Genomic DNA, 15,713 nt, shown 5'->3' on the forward strand with positions numbered 1-15,713 from the left:
AGGGTCAGGGCTCATCTTTGTTGTGGTTAAATGTGAGCCAGCTAGTAACGTTCTCCACTCTTTCTTTTCACAGACTTGGGAAGATCCACATCACATGGATGAAGGCACCGGCTGCTATGGGGACAATGACCCCATTGATGTCTGTGAAATTGGCTCAAAGGTTTGTTTCACTGGTGTTTTATTTTGTTTTCTAGGGCTTGCTGGCAACCTCTAACCAGTGTATGCCCAATGAAGCTAGCAATCGAAAGGGTAGATCATGCAGGTTGAGACATATTGTGTTAGGGTGCAGTCGGAAGTGAATTTCCTGCGTTAATCTGTATCCAGTTTAGTTCTGTGTTGCATATCCAAGGAGTAGTAACTATATTCAATTTAGCAAACCAAAGTATTAAAGAGCTATCCACTGACTTGTGTTACTGGGAAGTTTATTTTCTGAAAAACATCTGCAGCCAATCTGGAGGGTGCACAAAGTAACAGAGATTTTACCAAACTTGGACTGTGTGCAGATTACGGGGGTCATCACGGGTTGGGCAGAGCAACAAAAGTGTGACGGTAACGCTATTACCGCTGCATTACCGCTACGCCCAATCCCAAGTTTGTGCAGAAAGTTGGAGATTTACTTCCAGCTTTTCGCTGGAGGTAAATCTCAGCACTTTCCACCCATTTACAGGGCTAATAGCGCCCAGCATGTTCCATTGGGTCCACTGGACCCAATCAATGGGAATGGGGACTTACCGCCCCCCGCAATCCCAGCAACTCGGGATCTGTCGCTAATAGCACGGGATCGAGTTGCGGTAACGCAATTTGCGTTTTCATTATCCCAGCGGATTTGCCACCGGGACACCAAGTTTGTGATAGAGCCCTAAGAAAGAACACTTTTTCTTTTGTAAGACCTCAATTTAGGAAGCAAAATTGGATGAGGAAAATATAGAATTGTGAGGACTGACCGGTGACCAGTGACAAAATAAAACTCCTGCTAATAGTTGCAAAGAACTTTACAAAGCATTTGTCGGCTAATTTTACATAACAGCATGAACAGTTTAACAAAAGTAACTGACTGAAAGGGACTAAGAGGGCTATTTCAGACCTGGCATTAGTCTCACAACTTGTATGTGGAGAAAACTTCAGATTTTGTTGTTGTGCCACCAGTGGTAGCGCATTAACAGTAAGCTGTCTGTCAAACGCGCTTTCAACAGTTGGATTACCCATATTGGGGCAGAAAGGCCGTCAGTTTAAGGTTAAAGTTCTGCTTGAGATGATATGACTACTACATAGATTAACCCAAAGATCTATTCACCAATATTCTGAAAAGCATAAATACTGCAGCTAAAAGGAATATTCATACAATGCTCAAATCAGAGCACATCTGTTTTATCTGCAAAAAATAGTGGCTTAAGTTCCAATAGTGGATCAAATCCAAAGTGCTATCTGCAAAAAAAGCAGCCTACGTAATATTTCACAAGAAGGTCAAATCGAACCAGAATTCCCCAACCACATCTATCCTCTGTATTCCAGGCACAATTGGAAACCCCCAGAACAAGAGAATGAGCCCACTGGGGAAGGAGCTTTCAATCAGCTGACCCAAAATTTTGGAATGCCCTGTTTCTCATTATGTTACTAAAATGTATATTGCACACAGCTGCAAGGCAAGAAGCAAATTGGATACAATTCAGTTATTTGTCATAAAGCACCTATTTGCCTGCAGTCAGTCAACAAGTTGTAGGAAATTAGGTGCCCAATCCCAACTGCTCAGCAATGAAGGTAGTGTCAAGCATTTACTGAAATCAGAGCCTTGGTGCCTTTGGTTTTTAGTAGTAAACAAACCAACAAACAATACAAATGTCCATTTCATCTGCAGAGACTTCTGTGAGAAATGGGTGATAGTACATTTTAAGGACTTTCTGGCTCTCTGACCTTTTGAAAGTCAGAGGGAAACATAATAATTTGTAGCTTTACCATGCCCACATCTAGGACAATATTGAAATAAATATTGACTATTCAGTGTGATGATTCACAAGGTGTCGTCGCTTCTTCCCAAGGGGGCCCTTTCCCAGGAGGTTAGGGACGTGTGGCTGCTACCCAATAGCCCCCCTAGGGGTGATTTACTGCGGGAGGACCTCATGGGGAGGGACTCCCCCTCTGGGGACAAGAACGATTACCTGTCACTCCCCAACATTCCCTAGCCTTCCTACTTCTCAGAACCATTTGATTGAGAGTAAGCCTATGTATTGTTCTAACATAGAAGACACAGCTAAAACCAAAAGTACTAGGACGAGGAAGAGCAAAGGAGACATGAGGGTCATTGACTGTGCTGGTACTGGTACGAGGTGGCACTGAGGAGGCCTGAGGATTGAAACGTCAACAGAGACAAAGGACTTATACAATCTGCATGGGAAGAACTGAATACAAGGTACAAAAAGTAACAAAGGACTATCAAATGTGTCAAGCTTAGCTGTGTCAGGTGTGGCTGTGTCAAATCCCGCTGGGTCTGGCAGCAGGTGTAGGCAAACCAACGTGAGGGATCCAGGCGGTGGTGAAAGACCGGAGGGAAGAGGACGCCAGTGAAGTGCCATGGGAGTTCTGAATGGGTTCTGCAGGAGCGAACCCAGGCAGAGGACCGAGCAGGAGAGCGGAGCCACAGAAGAAATGGGAGAAGTACTGCTCAGCCAACAGTCCAACGACAGGAAGTCCTGGTGACATACCACACAAGGTAACTGGAGGTACGGGAGACCCGGAGGGGACACAAGGATAGAGGGGAGGCTAGTTCACAAAGCTCTCTCTCGCCTCAGTAGTGGGAAGCCTGCTACTAGATGTAACCAGAGAAGGGTCTGGGTCCCGAGAGCAAATACTGAGAATGCTATAGGAAATCGTCCTCATCACATTTGCGACAAGAAGCCCACTGATCTTCAGAGAAAGGACTAGGACCTGATAGCAAATGCTGAGCAGATTAGAAGAAATATTCCTTGTCGCAGTGGAAAAGAGAACCACTGTCCATCAGAGAAGGGTCTGGGTGTCATGATGCCCACTCCCGGGGAGCCGGTTCAAGCCCGGCGTCCCCGAAAGCGGACATCCAGTCCCCAAGGAAGGACCCAGCAGGCTCATAAAAGACATCAGTCCTGGCGCCATAGGCACCAGGCTCATTATGGGAATGCTTGGGTGCACTTACCTGATGCAGACCATGCTGCAGGATCCCAGCCTCCTTGAGGCCTGAAAGGAACTACTTTACCTGTGGGACTAATTTACCATCCGGGCGTGGTCGGGGAAGGATACATACCTGGAACTTCTTCCAAGGCTATGCAAACCCCACCCGAACAGCCACACGTGCTTCGCGTTGTTCTGCATCTAGCAGCTGGACGCTCACCGTGTCTGCTCCTGCATCCTGACTTCTGCCACACCTGCCAGCATCCTGGATCACCTGCAAAGGAAGAGAAGAAGAGAACAGAAGAAGTAAAAGTCCTTACCTGCTAAAACCGCATCCCGGAGACAACTCGCCGACAATCCTGAAAAGGAAGGCTTTAATTTAAAAGCTCATTGCATCGATCGCTGCAGCGCCGCATTCCACTCACCTTTACAGGGCGCCTCCATGTTCAGCAGCGATCATCCGGATTCGCAGTCACGCCCCAGCGCCTAGGAAGAAAAAGACCAGAACAAAAGGTGAGAGAGAGGGGAATAAGGAAAGCTAAATCTCCATGTTAAGACTTACCTGTTGATTCATTCCCTCTTCATTTCGGGTCCGCGCCGCATCCTGGCATTTCCGGACCACGGCCCCTAGGGGAAAAAGAGACATCAGCGTTAATGAGCGAATTAAAAGACATTACCAAAAAAACGCTCATTAAAGACTTACCTGATTTCTACAAGGATTTCACCTCTCATCTCGGGTCGGTGCCTGTTCCCCGGCATTCCGTACCCCGGCCCCTATGGGGAAAAAGACACTAGCATTAGTACATTAATGCATGGACACAAGGGGAACCTCTTATCAAAAAAATTACCTGGAAGCCAAGCAAGTTTGGTTCTCACCAATCTGAAAATCCAGTGAAGTAACTGGATACTAACGCGCCCCTGCATCAGAAGCAGGATGGAGAGCTTGTCCTTCCAGACCCTAAGGTGAGACGCTACGAGAAATCACAGAAGGGTTTCAAGGAGGGTGAGAGGGGAAAGTGGCAGGCCGATTGCATTACCCCACAGACAGTTAATCCCCTATTTTCGCCTACAGAAGGCTACTTCTGCGAGCCAGACAAGCCAGATTTGGGGGCCCGGTCCAGTCCGTCTTCCGAACCCAGAGCATCACCTTAGAAGAGGTCACAGCAGCGCGAACCAGGCCAGCGCCTCCGTGGGAGTCAGGTGAGCGTAACACTGAAAGAAAACTCTGAGAATATTAGAGGAATTCTTCCCCGTCACATTCGCTACAAGAAGCCAACTGACCATCAGAGAATGGACTGAGACCCTAACAAAAGGAAACTAAACAAACAAGAAGAGCCTCCATGTCGCAGTGACTGCATCCAGTCCTATGATCAACAAAGAAGGATGTAGGACTTTGCTAACAACAAACCAGAATGGCAAAGTGTACATCAAGCTGAAGAGTGTGAGAAAGAACTGTGCCAAGTAATACCATTAGAAGGCTGTTATTCTCCTGGTCCCAAACTAGGAATTGTGTTAAAGACACCAGGGGAAGGGAGTCATTCCCCCCTGGCTTTGTTGTGAACTGGCCCAAGCAGTACCAGCAGAAGAAAGTAATTCTCCTGAACTAGAAGTTCTGCTGAAGATGCCAGGGTAAGGGAGGCATTCCCTCTGGCCTTGTTGTGAACTGTGCCAAGCAATACCAGGAGCAGGAAGTACTTCTCCTGAATTGGGAGTTGTGCTGGAGACACCCGGGGAAGGAAGTCATTCTCTCTGGTTTTATTGGAAACTGTATAGATCTACTCCAGGAGAAGGGAGCCATTTTCCAGGACGTGGAATTGTATGAAGGCTGTATGAAACCCGCAAGCCAGGTGAAGGGAGTCCTTCTCCCTGGCAATTTTGTTGCAAGGGAGCATTCTTTTGGCACGTTTCTTCCAAGAGAACATTCTTTTGGATTCTATCCGGGCAACAGGCGAAGGGAGCCATTCTCCTGTAGAAGGAACTTTCTGTTAGCTAGCCTTTAGTTTTAGTGTGAGGGATAGAAGTAGGTTGTTACACAAGACGATGGAGCTTAATTTGATTTGATGCACATTCTGACAGAACCTTTAGTATTAGTTTTGAGGCAGGGAAACTCATTTTAGAAGCTAGGGATAGTCATTTTTATACACAAATAAAAGTCTATAACCACCACAATGCCACCTTTGTGTCAGGTTCCTTCTTTGACACCCTTACTGTGATGCTGGAAATGCATTGGAGGGACTGGGCCTCCCTGTGCTTGTCCTGTAGTCCTTTTTCACTTATGTTCTGTATTGTTTTCTGCCCAGGAGTCCATGTGGGAGTCCTGGCAGTGGAGCTCTTCCTATTTTTGGTTTGGTGTACAGACCCATGGGATACCCTTATGGCACCCATGGGTGGGGGGTGTAACCCTGTGCCCCTACTGTATGTTTTTGTTTGGGCACCTGTGTGTGGCCCACAGAGCAGGGTATAGGCTGGTGGCATCTCCATACTGAATTTGACAGGTGCTCTGAGTATCCTCCATTTTGGGATACCCAGGCCCTGCCATTGGAATCAGTTGATTCCTGATAGGAAACAAGATGGCCCCTGTGGCCTCATGCTTTCTATTGCCGGTTACCTTGTTTTCCCAAAGTCCTGGGAATCCCTGACTCTGTCCCTTCCCCCTGACTGGCTGTTGGCTGGAAGTTCCATATATGATGTTGTTTTGAAGTCCAGACCAGACTGGCTGGAGCCTTCCCAGTGATTGTATGTTGTGGGTACACCCTGTGGGTGGGACCTGGGTGAATGGAGTGTGTGACCAATATGCACTTCTTGTTGTGGCTGTCTGGTTTCTGGTATGAGAGACAAAGGGCCTCATTCCGAGTTGGGCGGTAGGGGATGCCGGGCACCGGTAAGGAGACCGGTGCCGGTAATCCTCTACTGCCCAATTCCAAGGTCCCTTAGCGGGAACCGTAAAGGACGTGTGGTCGGACCACACATCCCTTACGGGTCCCGCTAAGGGACCAGGGCGCAAATAACGGGCTTGCCATTCCCGAGCCCGTTATTTGCGCCCTCCCCATTCCCATTGAGCCCTATAGGGGCTCAATGCGAATGGGGAATGGTTTGGTCAATGGGGACTTACCGGTCCCTCCAGGGTCGGAATGGACCGGTAAGTCCCCATTGAACAACACCAGAGTCGGTACCGGTATGGGAGGCAGCCATGGAGGTAATTGCTCCATGGCTACCACCATACTCGGAATGACCCCCAATTACTGAGATAGCCCTGCTCGAAACTGGTATGAATGCAATGTGTAGTGTTGAATGGCTGGGTACTTGTCCCAATCCACATTCATTGTTGTGAGTGTCGGAGAGGGAGGAGTATGGCCTGAATGCACTGTTTGCCAGATTGGCTGGCTGACTGCATGAATGCCCTTCTGTATGATTGGCTGCTGAGTGTGACCCAGCAGTGTGGATGAGAGGCAGAATAGTATATCTGGGGCCCTCTCACCACTGGAAATTGTTCGGAAGCTGTGTCTCACTTGAACAGTAACTGGAACTGCTGATCCTCGACGCCCAGCTGGAAGAAGAAGAATTGCTGCTGCACTTGCTTCGACCCGATCTGAAAGCTGTAGAGTTCGTCGAGGACTGATCCGAGAGAGGACCTGGCTAGGTGCCCTCTTCCCATGCTCCGAGGGACCATCAAGCACCACTAATCTTCACCGAAGCTCCCTGGAAGACAGACTCTTGAAAGGCTGCCGACTGGAGACGGGGACTGCCGAAGAGAAAGAAGTGAAGCACCCAGACATCGACTCCGTCGAAGTCCATTGCTGTCTACCAGGGTTTGGAGTATTGTCGTAACCGCTGGAGGCCCGTCGAAGCCGTGTTGCCCAGAAGAGGGGACCGCTTGACGCTGTGCTGCCGACGACCGGAGCCGCCTGTTCGTTTGCCTAAGACTGTTGAATCGAAGGACTCCCTTGTCCGCACCGATGACCGCTTTATCCCGCCGGAGAAAGTCAAGGACGCCGACACGCTGAGGAGAATCCGCCAGTGGGTTTCCCACCACCCAAAGACCACAAAGACTTTGACGACTCGACACGCTTGTTGGGCCACAGTTCTTCAGAAACTCTTTGCGGTCCTGAAATATCCAACGCCAAGGTGCCCCACACAACTCATCCTCGCAGGATGTCACCGACGATCACCGCCTGGATCGACGCTGTGGTCTCGGCACCCTCGAACTTTTCATCGACGCCGTCAATGCCAAGTTCACCTTCGTCGACGCCTCTCGACGATCCGTGGCTCCTGCTTTAAAGGGAGTCACTCAAGAAGGATCCATCGACGCCTCTTCGAAGATCTCTGCTCCACCAGGTACATTGGGGGGGTAGAAACATTATAGGAGGAAATAAGCCTTATAGACCAATATATGGACTTGGCTTGTGTTATATCTTTATTTTACAGGTTGCCCAGGTGGGGGGATCTCCACACAGAACTGTGTCCAGGGATAGGGGCCAGTATTCTGCCAATGGTTCTAACCCACTGCTTTCCTCCTATGCCTATTATTGGTTGCCTTTATTAAGTGATCTGTGTGACATTTAACCAGAGCATCGTTGATGCACTTTAATGAGATCGGATAATAATTGTGGTACCACTTTAGAGCTGTATATATTTGCCATTGTAGATTTTCTGAGCACAAAGCGAGTTATTGTGATAGTGTACATAACCTTGAATATTAATTATATAAAGACTGTGTTTTCAGTAATGTAGTGTGTGGACATTTCCTTGTGGGGGCTTGGGGACTACACTGTACTTAAGAACCAGCCTGCATCACCTCCTGAGAAGCTAGGCCTTGATTGCTCGGCCAGTAACCAATAATAGAGAACGTTGGCCGGGGTCCTCTGTGCCTCTGCCCTGCCAAATAGAGAGCAGAAGTACAGACACCCCCCTCCAGTCTTTACACTGGTGCCAGCGGTGGGATGCTTATGGTTTTAAGAATCAGTGTATAACCGTGCCCCTTACAAAATATCTGCACTTTGTTAAATTAAGGTTTAGTTGTGTACAAGGTAACTGCATTACAAGCAATGGAGTCTATTGCAAATGATAAATTGACTAGGATGAGTTTAGAGGCTCTCCAGAGTCCTTGTGAAGCCAGGGACTTAGACTTTGTGGATAAGTCTAGGGATGAGCTGATAGCTGCCCTGGTGGACTACCAGGCTGATGGTGAAACTCTTGAAGGGGGGATGCAACCAATGAGTACTCTGCCCCTGGGGTTTTTGCTGAATCTGTTTCTGGTAATGCCACCATTCCTGCTGCCTCTGTTCCAAACCCCAAAAATTCCTCAGAGCTTGAATTATTAAGGATGAAATTGGCCTTTGAATACCGCAAGTTGGAAATAGATGCTGAGCTTAAAAAGGAGGAGTTGTCTCAACAAGTGGAGCTCAAGAATAGGGATCTGGAACTCAAAAATAAGGACCTTGAACTCAAGAACAAGGACACTGAATGTCAGAGAATCCAGCTAGAGAAAGCTAGAGTGGAGACTTCAGCTAAACCCAGTGAGAGTGTCAGGTCCCCAGCCACCAAGTTGGTATGAAAGATATCCTCCAATGGATGGAAGCGTTTGAAATGGCTTGTGCAATGCATGATGTTGATAAGAGAGATTGGGCTAACAGTTTGTTAAGCAGAGTGCCTCAGACTGGGTATGACTGTATTCTGAAACTGAGTGTGGAAGAAAGGGGTCAGTATGAGTGCATGAAGTCTGCTTTGATTGCCAAGTTTGGCAAGACACCTACCCAATACCTTAAAAGGTTCAGGGAATTTAAGAAAAGAGAGAATGTGTCTTGGGTTGACTGGGTGAGTGCTGCGCACATGAACATGATGGGGTGGATTGATGGTTGCAAAGTGAAAACATTTGTTGAATTTTCTCACCTTTTTGTTTTTTGAGCATTTTTCTGAAGCCTGTTCACCAGAGCTGCGTCAGTATGTTGCTGACCAGAAAATATTTGATCCTGTTAAGCTGGCTAGGTTGGCTGACAAGTGGGTCTCCCACCAGGTGTCCCCTAAGGACTCCAGTGGGAAGGACAAGGACAAAGAAAAGGGGACCTCTCAGAAAGTTGAGGAGCCCCAAAAGAAGTCACAGTTGGGTAAACCAAAACCTTCCTCTCCTAAGACCCAAAAATCTAGTGGGGATAAGTCATCTGTGGGTGGGAATAAGAGTAGTGGTCCACCTGCTGCAAAGCAGGCTCCCAGTGGTTCCAGTAAGGTACACCGCATTCCTGGCACCTGTGTGGAATGTGGGGCTCTGGATCACAAGAAGGGTGACTCCAAGTGTACAGGTAAGGCACTTGGAGTACAGGCTGTCAGCCTGACCTACCCTTATCCCATGTCTGAGGTGGAGGCCACTGTCCTCCCCTCATCTACAGCGATCACATTTGGTGCTCCTGTAGAGATTTCGTTAGTGTCTCTTGGGGCCTGGGACCAGTACGCAGAAGTACTGGCGACTATCCCACAGAACACCCGTAGGTTTTTGAGAAGTGTCCTCTTGAATGGCCAGCCTTCTATTGGCTTGAGAGACCCTGGGGCAAGCATGACAGTGGTGGACAGGACCCTGCTCAAGCCAGAGGACTATGTAGGTGCTCCCCTGAGAACCAACAGGTTAGCTGGTGGGCCTCCCAAATTATCACCTGTAGCCTTAGTCACACTCATAATTGGAGACAAGACAGCAGCGCTTCCTGTCCTGGTTCAGGACAATATCCCTGCTAACATTCTGTTAGGTAATGATCTTGTGGAGTTGGGGTTGATCTCGGATGGTCTCCCCATGACTGCTGCTGCCGTCACTAGGTCACAGGTGACACAGGGTCTGGCTGTGAGTCGGGTACCCGAGCCAAAGGTGAGGCCTTAGGCAAGAAGACGGAAGACCAAAGAATGACTAAAGAATGCTTTAGTGCCTTCAAAGTTAAAACCAAATCCTGGCTTTCCAACCAGCCATGATGTCCGGACCAGCCCTGGGAAACTCCTGCTCTAATCTACCTTCTGTAAATATGTATATTGCTGTATGCCTTGTATATTATGTACTGTTTAATGCTTTGAAATTATTTAATTGTATGCTTATGTAACCATGTCTAAATTGCGCCCTGATGCCTCCGGGCCCGATGGTGCGTGTTACAAATAAAACAAATACAAATACCAAGAAGGCCACCTCTGTGAAGGGGGCAACTTCTCTTCCTGCTGTTCCTACAGCACCCATTGGGATCCATGCTCCGGACAGGCTGGTTCCAGTGGAAAACCCAAACTCAACTCCAGAGGGAGAAGAGACAGAAGACTCTCCTGTGGGAGAGGTTCTCAGCCCAGAGGATCATCCCGACCTTCAATGCTTGTTGGCTGAAAGGGGACCCTCTCAGGCAGACTTCTGTAAGGAACAGAGAGAGTGCCACTCTCTTGAGGGTCTGAGGAAACAGGCCCTGTCCCAGGAACAAGGAGAAGTGCCTAGGACATTCCGGATATATTGGGAGGGTGAGCTCCTTGTTAGTGAGCCCACTAACCTGAACCTGGTGCCCTCAAGAGGTTGGTGGTACCCCAGGTTTACAGGCCCTTCCTACTGCAGTTGGCACATGAGGTGCCCTTAGCTGGTCATCTTGGTACCAAGAAGACTAAGCAGAGGCTCTCTGCCCATTTCTACTGGCCGCGGATGGGAGTAGAGGTGGAGTCCCACTGCAGGACCTGCCCAACTTGTCAGTTGTATGGCAAGACTGGAGGCAGTGTCATTGCCCCACTGCAGCCATTGCCAGTGGTTGGCACTCTATCTGAGAGGGTGGGCATTGACATTGTCGGTCCACTTGACCCTCCCACTTCAGGTGGACATCGGTTCATCCTGGTCTTGGTTGATCTTGCCACCAGGTACCCTGAGGCTATACCCCTTCGGACTGTTACTGCCAAGGTGGTTGCCAGGGCTCTCCTAGACATTTTCACCCATGTTGGATTCCCTAAGGAGGTTGTCTCTGACAGAGGATCCAACTTCATGCCTAGTTACATGAAAACCATGTGGAAAGAGTGCGGGGTGACCTATACGTTCTCCACTTGGGTGCTACGAAGTGGCTGTTTGGCAGCCTGGTCCCTGAAATCTCTGGACTGTTCCTGCAGGACCTCGCCGTCGCTAAGAAGAATCCTCTGTGTTGCCGCAACGCGGCTTTATTCCGACATTTACTGGACCCTTAACAGAACACCTCTACCTCGCACCCAGCTCTGCCCCCAGCCCGCCTCCTCTGACGCCAGCACCCTTTATCATCTAGATGCGTGCGCATCCAAGCACGCGTATCCAAGTGGGTGCTACGAAGTGGCTGTTTGGCTGCCTGGTCCCAGAAATCTCTGAACTGTTCCTGCAGGACCTCGCCATCGCTAAGAAGAATCCTCTGTGTTGCTGCAACGCGGCTTTGTTGGGACATTTACTGGACCCTGAACAGAAGTAATAGTGCTGCTCCCTTTTGTTTTTGATCTTGCTTCACTTCTGTGTGCCGCGGCTTCGCCGCAGCTCCTTCTTTTGGTTTCACTTTGCCCCGCCCTTAACTAACACAACTCCCTTTTTTGTTTTGCTCACTGCAGCACCTCTACCCCGCCCACAGGCCGCCTCCTCTGACGCCAGCACCCTTTATATCATCTAGGTCCGGGCGCATCCGCGCGCGCATCCAAGTGGGCGCTACAAAGTGGCTGTTTGGCTGTTCGGCGGAGCGGTGTGAGGGGTGAGCAACACTTCCCATTAGTTAGTAAATCGCCTGACCTTTCCCTAGGATACTGTGTTATTCTATTGTGAGGCCCTAATATTTTGTTGTATATTCCCTTTATATTTTCACCAGACTATTACATAAACCATATTTTACCCACATGGAATCCACCTTAAGGAACGGCAAGCATTTGCGCGACTCTTCTAAAATACTACCATCCAAAAAAATGTCCATACCAAAAATCGAATCCACGCATTCGTTGGTGAAAGGCCAAAAATCCTTCCTCTCCATTTGTACACAGGTTGAGTCTCCACCAACCCCCGAGGTGAAATCACCCCCTTCTCTTCCTCTTGTGTACCCCCTTGATACAAAGACTCCAGGAGGAATTATGCCAGTGCAGTTAAACTCACCCTTTACTTTAAAGGCAGCTAATGATTCTGCCTTTAACTTTAATGACAATATTGAAGGGGCATCTCATTTTCCATCATCACAAGGGGCTGACGCAAACGATAATGCCTATATTCCTCCTTCAGACACCTCTATGCTTGCACCAGGCATAATGGCGGCTTTAGAAAGGTGAATAAGCCTTTCACTAGGTCCATCGACCCATGCTCCCTCATTATGTGGATTTCGAGAACGGGTACATTTCCACCCCACTCCACTACCCTTACCATCTTTGCCTACGAAACCCTCTATCTGTACCAAATCCACTAACTTCTTCTTTGCCCCGAGCAAAGCAGGGAGTTCTCCAACAATGGAATTCTATCCCCAAAAGAAACTACATATTGAAGATCCTTCTTTCAGGAATTTCCATCTAAACAAATGTCTCAGGAGTCCACAGCTGCTCTGATTTCTCCTTATTCTCAGGTATCTTCGCCACCTCTTGAGGGGAACTCTTTGCGCGTACTGGAACAGGAACTACACTCCTTCCCTATGCTTACAAGAATTTTAAACCTCCTGGACAAAGGGCATGAACTTACTCATCTTCTCCTGAACGATATGAAGGAACTAATATCAATCAATTCCACGAAACTCTCCAAAATAGAAGGGTATATATTAGCACAAGAGGCGTGTCACACTTTTCATGTAACTTGCCCAGAACGGACTGCTGAGATTGTAAGAAGGAGCCTGCCTTTGATGTTGCACTTGAAGGCTTTGACATCTCAAAGTACCCAAACTGTTGATTCTATGTTACTGTTAATGGAACCCCCACATCATTTGCTCACGCAGTAGCGATACCCCTCAGCCCTGATGTTATAACTCCTTTGCCCCCCGCAATTGACCTGTTCGAAGTAGCAAAATTACAACATGAGCGAATTCTTCAGATAGAACAAATTTTGTTCAAATCCAAATTAATTCCTCCTGAATTCTTTCAGAATGACATGGTGACACATACTATGCCTATGGAACCTACTTCTCCGATAGCCCATCAGCCATCACTAACATCTTGGATGAGGATGAAGCTAGTGAGAAGTTAGAATCTATAGATGTGACCAATAATGTCTACCATCCGTCTCGTAGAGTTAAGAAAGCCTATCAGAGAGCAGTGAAAAGAAGAAATAAAGCAAAATTGAACAGAAACATTCTGTCTGATACTCTCGAGGCAGTCTCCTCCTTGCATAGTGCAGTTAATGTCCAACCTTCTGGCGAAGCTGCACAGAATGTTTCCTCTGTGGGGAACGAAGAGCTGCAGCTTAACCTAAGCCAGCTAAATGAAGAAAGCAAAATGGCACTTCAATTCAAATCCTCACAATAAGTGAAAAAGGGCGTGAAGAACGGTGCAACTACATCAGAACTTAAGCCAATTGCAGACAGTTTAATTGAAGAGAAATGTGTATCTATAACATCATCTTAGTGTGATAGCCAGGCCATACCCGCCCTTATGGTACAAGCAAACATGAACACCTTTTTCCCTACTGTATAAAATAAAAAAAACGTTCTGTTCTGGAGAAATAATTCTACTTGTTAAAACTCTATAGAACCCATATCCTCGGTTCCCTTGGTGGTGCATGCGATGATTCATCATTCCTCCTCTGGTCAGTTTATCGAAGAACCAAATTTACTCCATTCACAGAATACTGCACCTCAGACACTTGCACCCTGTATTGACATACCTTCTAACTCACATTCTGTATTGCCACCAGAAGAGCACAGTGTTCAACCAGTGAAGTTGGTGCTGTTGCTTCCGTCTTCTTTTCCATTGGTTGTAAATAACACTATTCTGGAATCTTTGGGGGAGCGTGGCTAACTGCCATGGAATAGGTCGTGTCTGAGGAGCTGCTCCTGAAGATCCGACACTGATCCGTTGTTTTGCGCACAGAAATACGAACTATGGCATCCACAAATGACAGCAAGGACGTCGGAATGGGGACTCTACACTTACCTGAAATATTGTAGCAATGGAAATGCCCAATCAAGAAATAATGAGCTTTTTGTGCGGCGGCTGTGCGGCGTTATTTAGATCCAAAATGGCGGCTGACAAAGGATTGTGACTGGGCAGAGAAGAAGCTCTCACCCTGATCCGAGCGATGGGCTGCTGAGGCTAGCAGAGCAGACGGCAGCGTGTGAAGGCGGGTGCTCTCTATGCTGAGCCCCCGCTGCAAAATATTTTGTAATAGCGCGAGCGCGGCGCCCGACACCGAGGGCAGGACACTCGCGAATCGAGGGTGCTGGTGGCCGACAACTGAGAGACCGAGGAGGTCTGAGCAAAGGACGGTGAAACGGAGCCCGAGCTGACTGGCACCTGCAAAAGGCTGATAGACCCGGCACGGTCTGTGCAGAGTGCCTTAGCTGGGAAGCGCACAGCTGAGAAGTTGGAGCCGGGCGATGGGCTACATTGTTGCAGGGAAGCGGAGGATCCACGCTGCGTGAGAAGCCAGCGCGGATTCAGGACTGTGGTGCTCCTGAGCCTGGCGAGCTGGGAAGGGAACCCACGCTGCTGCCGACTCCGGGAAAGATACCGCACCCCTTAAGATTAAAGGGCATTGAAAAACACTGGATCGAGGTGCGCAGCATATATTCGCTGCAGGTGGATAAAAAAAAAGGCCTTCTGATGATGTAACAGAGGGGACCAATGCCCTGAGTGTTTAAGTCATAACAAAAGTGCACCCTGGAGTCTTCCCAGAGCACAAATGCACAAGTGGTGGTGCTGGGTTGAGAAAAGGTGAGAAGCACATACTAAAGGGGGCTGCCTGGGAGCCCTGGGCTGCACTGCGCGTGTGGGACAGCACATTGAACAACAGAAAGACAAGGGAACATATTGAACAGGGGTGCCTGCTGGGCGGAACACGGACACCACTAATAAACCCACGCTGCAGGGGATGGTGATCTCTGGGACCCAGCAGACGGAAGTTTAAGCCACTGGTTGCCACTGGGGTGCATCAGAGAGGGACTGCTGTGGATGCAGACGGCAGAGTGCAGCATGCAAAGAGCCTGGTAAACAGGTGACATCTAAGACCGAATAAGACTCTCTGAACCGTGGGAGGACGCAACCCACTCTGGGATTAGCTCAGCAACACAAGTCTACGCTGGTGCCCCTCTAGGATGATAGCCTCAGACCCGACGAGATGCGCTGGTGACGTATCAAACCTGAGAAGTAGGATCAACACACCCGAGACCAAGCAATCTCGAGCGCACAACTGAGGCCACAAGATAACAGGACGAGGGGCCGTAAGCAAGAATAAGAACAAACAATCTACAATGGAGGCATTTGCCAAAACACAACAGTCTCCTGCGGCCATGGCACCCAAAGGCTTGACATCACCAGTGGAGAGCACCGAAAGTACTGACAATCACCAAATACCATCACAGAGTTGAAAGACTCATGGGGGATAGCGATGTCGGACCTGCGCACTTCGCTAGAGGCTAAAATAGATGCGTGGGCATAGAAGTCACCCT

The 15,713-nt window shown here is 48.6% G+C and overlaps 1 protein-coding gene across 1 annotated transcript in view; it reads left to right on the forward strand.

Annotated features, from left to right (window-relative positions):
• The window catches only part of PPA2 (inorganic pyrophosphatase 2), a 1,510,578-nt gene that overhangs the window by 585,403 nt on the left and 909,462 nt on the right, over positions 1–15,713 (forward strand). The window contains exon 6 of the mRNA XM_069630955.1: positions 74–160. Coding sequence (XP_069487056.1) covers positions 74–160 — 87 coding nt within the window. The remainder of the gene's footprint in view (positions 1–73; positions 161–15,713) is intronic.

Source organism: Ambystoma mexicanum, chromosome 6q, assembly GCF_040938575.1.
Source record: "Ambystoma mexicanum isolate Mex_15411 chromosome 6q, UKY_AmexF1_1, whole genome shotgun sequence".
NCBI lineage: Eukaryota > Metazoa > Chordata > Amphibia > Caudata > Ambystomatidae > Ambystoma > Ambystoma mexicanum.